Raw genomic sequence first — 9,167 nt, forward strand, 5'->3', positions numbered from 1 at the left:
AAGAGAATGTTACAAAAACAACAACAACAACAACAACAAAAACCCAACAAAGTTCCTACATCCAACAACCCAAGACTGTGCTGCCAGTTACTTACAGCTATACATGGGAACAAATATTCAGATTTCCTCAGAGCTTTCAAGCACAATCCAGAGGAATGAGTGTTAATTACTCATCCTAAAAAAAAATAATAATAATTGTCTTTAGTAGAAGTAATTTTCATGAAGACTCTAGAATTGCAGTCCTGGGAAATTGAGTCCTGCTTTAGTTTGCTCAGAAAGTAATGCCTCCTAATGGTTTCCATGGAAACTATAACACAGCTACAAAGAGCACAGCAATGCTATTTGATAGAGCAAACTCTCAGCTACGAAGTATGGTTTTGCAATACAGCCACCAGCATTAGTTCTGCATTTTTGTCACTGATGAACAGGAGTCTGCATACTGCGCTCATAAAAAAGTGCACCAGTGGAGGTGACCCACTGTCGCTACTAAAATGCACCACCACTCTGCGCTCACTGTTTGGCCTCCATCAATGTTCAGCAAGCATCAACAAATGTCAGTGGTACCACTGTTCCGCTATGAAGGAGTTCAATAACGTGCTTTTGCTTCATGTATACCTCTGTGTCAAACATGACAAAGCTCTTGCAACTCAACAGCATGGTGAGGAAAAGCCTTCTCTCCTCGGGCTGACTGACTTGGATCTGTTCTGTTTGCGCCGTTCTCTCTCACACCTCCCACACGACTTCAGTTGGGATCGGTACCGCACTCGCTGCCGCGCCCGATCACCGCACGCACAGTGTTTACGCCTCAACCAGGGGCGGGACAGGGCGGCGCGTCACAGGGGACGGTGGGGCGGGGCGGGAGGTGCGGCCGGGCGCTGCCCCGCGGCTCAGGGGCGGCTGCCCGCGGCATGGGTCTTGCGCTCCGGCCGAGAGCCCGCGGGTGGCGGTGAACGGAGCGGCCCCGCCGTGTCCGCGGCCCCGGAGAGAAGAGGCCGGGCGCCCGCGGGCGGGTTGTCGCTGGGGCTGCGAGCGGCGGGGCTCGGGACCCGGAAGCAGAAGCGGGACCGGGAGGCGGCTGGATGGGAAGAAGCGGCGGCGGCGGCGGGAGGCGATGGGGGAGCAGCAGAGCTCGCTGAGCGCCTCGCGGGCTGCCGCCGCCGGGCCGCCCAGCCCGGCCGGGGGCTCACGGGAGGACGGTCCGGAGGAGAGGCCGCCGCCACGGGAGGCGGCCGGGCCGGGAGAAGGTGGGGAGCCTCCGCCCTCCATCGGCTCCGAGAGACGAGGGGGCGGCGGGGACGCAGCGGGGGAGGACGAAGAGGAGGCGGCCGGGCCGGAGCCGCCGGGCGCGGGGGAATCGGCGGAGGAGGGGCTGGAGGGGGGCAGCGGTCGGCGCCGCCCGGCCCGACGGCACGTGTATTGCACCGTGTACTGCGTGGAGAACGACCGGCCGGGCCCCGGCTCCCCGCCCAGCTCCGGCAGCGCGCAGCCCCCGGCCCGGCGCGGGGTGGCTGCGGGCGGCGACCCGCTGTCAGCGGGCGGCAGCATCGAGGTGGTGGACTTGTACCTGCTGCCCGAACCCTTCTCCGGGCTGATCGGCGGCGACTTCGGGCCGCTGCTGGTGCTGAGCTGCCGAGTGTGCCTGGAAGAGAAACCCGTCAAGCCCCTGTCCTGCTGCAAGAAGGCGGTGTGCGAGGAGTGCCTCAAGCGGTACCTCAGCTCCCAGGTACGACCGGGCCCCGCGCCGCTCCCCTAGGGGATCGCTGATGCCGCGGTACCCCTGAGCCCCTCGGGGAGCTGCTGGTTCCGGGTCGGGGATTAGGCGGTCGTTCTCCAGCCCCTCTCCGCGGGCTGATGGCGGCCCTGCTGCTCGCCCGGTGACGTGCTGCCTGTGGTGTTTGCACTGTGCGGGGCGGCGGGGCTGCTGTGCAGAGGGCTCTGTGATTAGCCTTGAGGAATCGCAGTTGCAGCAGCAGCAACTCTGGGGAGAAAAGAGAACAGCTTTTGCGAACTTAGAGTGACCAACTTACAGCCTGCTGCTTCATCACTGCTTTGTCAGTCAGGCTGCAGTTTCGAAGGGAAATCGGGAGCCTGAAAGCTAACCAGCCTTGCTTAGTGATGCTGGTAGCCGATTTAGCATCACAAACCACTTCTGTATGGCTCCTACCAGTGACGTAGGTGTGTCCTAAGCCCTAAGAGCCAGGCAGATGCCGGGTATGTGAGAATATCAAAACCAAGCAAAACTCTTTGCTGACCACCCTTACATATGCATTCAGCAGAGGCATGGGAGACGTACTCGGCAGAGAAGTGCTGGTGGGATGTATTTTTGCACCTGCTGGCCCTAGAAGCTGTGTTACAGTGGTCTGTGCTCCACTGGGCTGTGTGCCTGGGAATGGCTTTGCAGCTCCCACAAGTGCTATAAATAGGTGTGGGGCTCCTCCAACCAGGCCATATCACGGCTTGGGACTGGCACGTGCTCCTATCTGGACACTTGCAAGTCCATGCAGCAGTTACTCGTGCTAGTAGTATTTGTTCTGGCTAATGGTACACTCACTGAGGTTTTTACAGAGCACTTTTATTGTGTTTAGATAACAGGGAAGGGCTTAATGTGGGAACTGATGGGATGAGTGGAATAGGGCTATGTTTTTATATGTTCCCCAACACTGAAATTTGGGAACACCTTATAAGATTTCTTGCACAGAACCCAGAATGTTTTGGTTTGGTATGTAACTAACTGATGAACTCAAAGTCTAGAAAGTTTTCAGAATTCATTGCTAGTATGTGTTTGAGCCATCTTCATGTTTGCCACCAAGGCCACGTGGGTCAGGATATTGTCTTACCTTGGAGATCACAAAGCAGTGTGATAGACATCAGGTGTTCTTCCTTAGCATCTGTAACCTGTGCTTCAAGACAATGGTTTGTGGTAGCTTTTCATTATTCAAACAGGTAGTAAAATGCGTTGGGGAATGACCAAGTAGGGAGCTCAGTCATCATCCTAAGAATGCTCTCTGATCATTGGAGGTATTCAAAGTTGGGTTGTGTGGGTGGGGCTTTGTGCAACCTGATCTAGCGAAAGATGTCCCTGCCACTGGCAGGGGTGCATTCAAATACTGAATTCAATTGGCTAATCCTCTTCTTCAGTGAATAGAAAGGTGTTTTTGTGGCATAATTTGTCTAAAATAGTTGAAATGGCCATAGATATTTTCTCCTATTTGTTTCCTTTGAGTAAGAAGGGATGTAGGATCCCACAATAAAATATATCAGAGTGAGATTCTGCCCCAGACACTTAATAGTACTAGTTAGTTGTGAGCTAAGGCAATAGAGAATCTTTTGCAGCAACTAGCAGTTGCTAGATTTGCATGATCTGTCAGCTAAAGCTATACCTAAGAACAGTTCTGCCTGATTTCAGCTTAGCAATTCAAGGATGATTGCATGGTTTGGTGTCTGCAAGAGCTACCTGGCTTGGGAGCTGGGTGAAAACCCCATAAAGCAAGTTTAGAATCATAGAATCACAAGGTTGGAAACAACCTGCAAGATCATCTAGTCCAACTGTCCTCCCATTACCATTGCTACCACAAGCTTCTAACCCATATCTCGTAGCACCTCATCCAGCTGCCTCTTGAACACTGCTGGGGAGAGCAACTCCACTACCTCCCTGAGCAGGCCATTCCAGTGCCTGGAATGTGAGGATGTTCTTTGCGATGAAGCCACTGGTATTGCTGAGCCCTCTATAAAGCTTAGTCCAGAAGCTATTAAAAGATCTATGTGGCAGATAGCCATATTGATGCTTGTATACGTAAAAGATGAAACAGGGATACAGATGCAGATAAAGGAATATTTGCAATACTGCTACTGATATTGAGAACAGAGATTCACAAAGCACTTCTGCAGACACAGGGACTCTTACCCATCCTGTTATGACCCAGCAGGATTTTAGTTGAGTGATGTATTTGTTCAGGAGAAAAAGGCAACAAAACATCCTCTAAAGCAGTCCAGTGTGTTCTTAGCATATCTGTCTTTTTGGGAAAAACAAGTGATGTTTCTTTGGGAAGAACAAGAAATAACATTTTTCTCCTTTGTGCTGTAGAAGGCTCATGTGACTCATCCTCAGTGGAGAGGAAAAGCCTTCTCCTTGCCTGCTCTGACAGAGGAATTTGGGGAAAGATGAGTGGAAGGACAGTATAGGATAAAGTCACCTTTTAGTCTTCTGAGTTTTAGCACTTCATGTAGTGATTTCCTTCATAAAAAGAAAACCTACCAAAAAGTTTGAAAGGAGTAAATGTTGGAAAGCTGACTCTTTGCAAAATCGTAACAGATTTTTGGTTTGAATACAGTCAGCTTTATGTAGGAATGCACCTGAAATTGGGAGGGGGAGCAGAGGGAGAAGGAAAAAAATGGATGTGCATTTAGATCTTGTTTCTGTGTCAGAGAAATAGCAAGCTGTACCCTGTGTTTGAGTGGAGACTGACCTCAGGTTTCTGGACAGGGAGTGGTTTTTATACGTTGAATATGTGGAACATATTGTCAGAAACGTAACACATGGAAGAAGATCATTAACATAAGTATTTGTTTTCCCCCTGAAGAAAACTGGAATCTGTATAATGATTTCATCATGATTTCTGAAATGGTGTCTAATGGAATAGCAAAAACCCTGCTAATGATCTCTGCTGTATATAACTGCATTAAAACTTCTGCCCTAGAGCACTATAGATTTTAAAAAAAGTCAAGCAAAGTGTTGGGTGTTGTTGAGATGAGTATCCATATGAAAATGTGGAATTATCTTGTTTTACTGGTGGGGGGAAATGGGAGCAATGTGCTTCAGAAGGTCCTTAGAGGTCAAATCCAGTCTCTTATCACTGGCACCTGGCTGCATAATCCCTATCAAAGATTTAACACCTGGTATAGAAGCTTAGAAGGTGAGCCTGGAGCTCCAGATCTGAAACCTGACTGTACTACAGTAAAAGACATTATTTTACCTCTGCCTCAATTCAGATGTTCTTTTTCTGGGCCTTACACTCTTGGCTTTTAAAGGTCTAAGACCTATTTATCTATCATTCACAAAAAAGGAAAGGGAAAAAAAGACTATTCTCTTGGACTCAGAGAAATTGAAGAAGGAGTAGGTACGTGCATTGAGCTGTTACAAAGAGGATCATAGCTGTTGTACCTTAGGACATGGAGTATGAGTGTGGGTCCTACAGCACCTGGTCAGGGTCTTAAGATGATCTGTCTCCAGGATGGGATGCATCCGCTTATAGCCCAGGAAGTATGGGAAGCACTGGATCCCACAAGTGTAATATTGCATTCACATTTTGTTCACTTTGCCCCTTCCTCTCCATTTAGCCTCATAACAGACTTGGTTTATTCCAGAAGCTGCATCCACACAGGTTTGCTGTAGATGAGTGATTCACTTCCTCATCTCTCTTTATTGCTTGTAAATCTGAGTCAGAGGGAATACTTGTGCCTGGTTTTGCTTTTTGTGTGTGTGTCTGGGTGGGAGGTGGTTCAGAAGTACCCTGTACAAATGAGCAAACAGCCATGGGAAGAAATTTTGCTGCAGAGGGAGAAACTTACAGTTTAACTGGGGATTTATATTTAACTTATCCTCTCTACCAGGCCAGGGTAAGGTTTATGTATTTCTCTCATCTCTCTGATTTGTAAACCTGTAAGTACTGTTCAGAATAACAATCTCACTCCTCACTTTTCAGTAAGTAAAGAGTATAAAAAATAACACTTCCTCTTTCCTAATATCTAAAAAGATATATATTGCTTAAAGTATTTATTAGGGAACATGCAATTGTATCCTTTCTTGTAAAGTAGCTGTACATGTTTCATAGAAACCTTTGTGATTTGGCTGCCTGCTTTTCTACCTCTGAACTGGAGAACTAGATAATCCAGTTTTGATCCTATGCTCATTAGTGATGCTTTATTTTGTAAATCTTGTAATTCTCTTGCAGTGGTAATTTCTTACATTAAAGGACTTTGAATTAATTTAAACAACCTACTGTATTCTCAGTCAGATACTGTGGTGCTTTAATTACAAGAATGCTAATCAGATTAGTGGATGTGGATAATCAGAAGGGGTTGTTGGGGCGGGGAGGAGTTGCAGCTGGCAATGCTTGGTGTCTGACTGGCTTTGGTGGGACAAGAGTCCTACTTAGCTATTCTGAGCCTGAAATGAGGAGATTATTGTCCCTCTATCTGGGATCTGTTACCAGTTTTCCTTTGTGACTTGAGACCTTGTGTTCAACCCTTTTCTTTTTTAGTGTGTGATCTTTTTGAAAGATGCAAGGGGAGGAGAAAGCAGCAGAATGTTACAATCAGGATTTTTGTGGAAAGAGTAAGATTATGAAGTCATGCCAGCAGTAAGGAAAAGTCAGGAAGAGGCTGTGTTGTCGAGAACTAGTAGTGGTTTGGAGAAAGAGGGACTTGATACCTGTGTACCTCTTCAGGTATCTGATTGTATCATGCAAATGATAGCCTTCAAAGCTGTAGTTCGGCTGCTGAAGGAAACCAGGCAGCAACATAGCCACCAGTTGCTGAATCATCTGGTTGTTAATGAGCTGCTTAGTGCCCTGATGCAAGACGGAGTTCAAAAGGGTCATCTAGTGAAGAAGATCTGTGCTCATGAGGGATATGAATCCCCCAAAATACTATAATGCTGGTTTTGAGTTACTGAGGTGGCTACACACTGGCTGCTGGAAAGAGAGGTAGGCTGAGAAATCACCTTCCAGCTGAAGTTACAATAGCAGGGAACTTCACAAAGGAGGAAGAGAGGTGAAATAGAAAAATAATATATTATATGCTAGATTATAGACTTCCTAAGCCAAACCATGCACTCCAGCCACTGCAAGGTATTTTATTCCTGAGGAGGAAGAGTGACAGATGTACCTGGTTCAACAGCTGTACGTAATACATAAACACAGGAATGCCTAAACTTCTTCACTCTGATTTTCAGGAAACAGCTTCTGAAAATCTGCCCCGGTGTTCCTGATGTGTGGTATGTAGTGACAGTGCTGCTGTGCAGGTAGGGGAGGTATTGCAGTCCAGGACTGTGTCCAGGTATCCTCAGGGTTATGAGCATTCATCTTCTGAGTTGACTTGGCACACAGCTGACTTTGAGTCCCCTTTGAATGCTTGCTGATGGATGCAGTTTGAGCCAAAACTTAAGTCTGAAACAAAGTCTTGCAAAATCAAGCATTGCTGGAATTGCATTTCAATTTTTTAAGAAAACAATTTCTGAGCAATGCTCTTCAATAATAATACTGCCTAGTTGCTCCAGTGCATATAGACCAAAGTATTGTCAACATAGCACCACTTTGTGTGGTGTGTCCATTCTCTGTGTAAAAGTAGCTTAAACCTTACCATATTGGGTAACTTTGAATTCCTGTTGTTTGTGTAAGTCTTTGCAAGATGTGAAGCTGGAATATATGGCCACTCTCATCCGTGCTGTTATGGATGGAAGGGGAAACAAATGGATGTTCTTCGTGCAGCTAAGAAGTTTTACAGTATAACTGATCTGTTGGATCAGAGATGTTGGAGGCAAGATGTCACCTTGAAGGAGCTCCTTGAAGGGTTCGCTAATGCAACAATGTCTCAATTCCAGGGATGAGGGTGAAGTGTTGTGAAACAGTTGATGTTGACAGCAGAATTGATTTTTGAAGAGTGAAGGCTTCATGTTGGCATAGAATTGCAGTGAGACGTGGAGGAGAGCTGGTGTCATTCTGAAGAAGCAGAGTTTCTGTGAAGCGGCAGCTCTGCTTTCCAGCTACCTCCTGTACCCAGTGTGTAGCACTCAACAGTAAATCTGGTGAAAGCTGGCTGGCATCGGGGCTACTGGTCCAGCTGTGCTGTGGGAACATCACATGCTCTAGGCCTTCCCTCCTGTTGCTCTGTCAAGTGCTCCCAGGAGCTGCCAGGCATTGGCATGGGCTCAAGCCAGGGATTTCAAAGTGAAGTAGATTGAAAACTGAGCTGTTGAGTTTTGATTGCCCAAACCGTGAGGATTGAAGGAGTTAAAGAGGGCTTGGGAACGCCCTGAGCTCTCTTCTGCCACGTTCTGTTCCTCCACTCATAACAACTACTCTCGCGACTGCTCTGGGGCCTTTCATGCCTCTTGTCCTCTTGTACAAATATCTTGCTTCCTGCTGCCTGAACCTGCCTGAACCAGGTTCAAGAAAAGTAGGTATCTTGAATGGCCAGGATGTAAGTACATACTCAAAATGGTTAAGAGTTGTATGGGTGGTAATTTCTTCAAAATAATTTAGACTGGTGAGAAGGGCGTTACTTACCCACACCATCATGCTGGCTTATCTGTTCTTTATATATACTTTAGCTGTTTGAACTTTCTCACTTTTTTTTTTTTTTTTTTTAGGTGGTTTTTTTTTTTTTTTTTTTTTTTTTAAAAATAACTCCTGTTTCTAGGTTTTCTATCTGCCAAGTTGCCAAGTAACAGTGATTTTTTTTTTTCTGATACAGAAAAAGTGAAAATTTGTGTAGCGACAAAGAGGCCATTTAACTTTTTTGAAGTCCATTCTTAAGTACTTTAAAAAATTTTTTGGTAAATCAGAGAAATTGTGTCAATAGAAATAACAGCATTCCTGCTGAAGAGGTAGCTCTTAAATGTATGCCTTTCTACTGTGGCATACATAAATTTATTGTGTAGTTAAATGCATCTTATGAAAGCATTTGCTTAACTGTAAAATAGGAAAAAATAAGATAAAAATAATAATAAAGAATTTACATATGAGAAGAATATTTTCTGGTTTGACAGTTCAGGAGGTCAGAAATCCAATAGTTTTAGAACCAGAGCCAGTTTTAGAACTTGGAAGGATTTAGAAATTGGAAGGATGTAAAGGCTGCTTTTATCTTAAAAATCTACTTCATTGCTTCAATTGAAGATTGTTGTTTATTTTCACTGACTTCTTGAGATGTCGAGCTTCACTGAGCTTCTTGGGATGTACAATTGCTCCTGTTTATTTACTTAATTGTGAGGAAGGCTGTGTATTTCCTAGATTACAATTTAATGAGAAGATCAAGAAGCTTCTAAAGCTATCACTTGTTCCTCACATTTGCGATGTAATACATTGGTAAAACAATGTGTGCCTTTTATTAGAAGTATCAGGTTGAAATAGTGAAAGTATCTTTCTATTGCTTTGGGCTTTTCTTCATTT

General features: G+C 45.8%; 1 protein-coding gene across 1 annotated transcript in view; it reads left to right on the top strand.

Moving 5' to 3' along the window:
* The first annotated feature begins 1,111 nt into the window (after positions 1-1,111).
* Positions 1,112-9,167, top strand: part of RNF217 (ring finger protein 217) — a 54,694-nt gene continuing 46,638 nt past the window's right edge. The window contains exon 1 of the mRNA XM_042818363.1: positions 1,112-1,723. Coding sequence (XP_042674297.1) covers positions 1,112-1,723 — 612 coding nt within the window. The remainder of the gene's footprint in view (positions 1,724-9,167) is intronic.

The sequence above is a fragment of the Centrocercus urophasianus genome, unplaced genomic scaffold (genome assembly GCF_019232065.1).
Source record: "Centrocercus urophasianus isolate 14NV4802_14NV808 unplaced genomic scaffold, USGS_Curo_1.0 seq_10, whole genome shotgun sequence".
In the NCBI taxonomy this organism is placed as follows: Eukaryota; Metazoa; Chordata; class Aves; order Galliformes; family Phasianidae; genus Centrocercus; species Centrocercus urophasianus.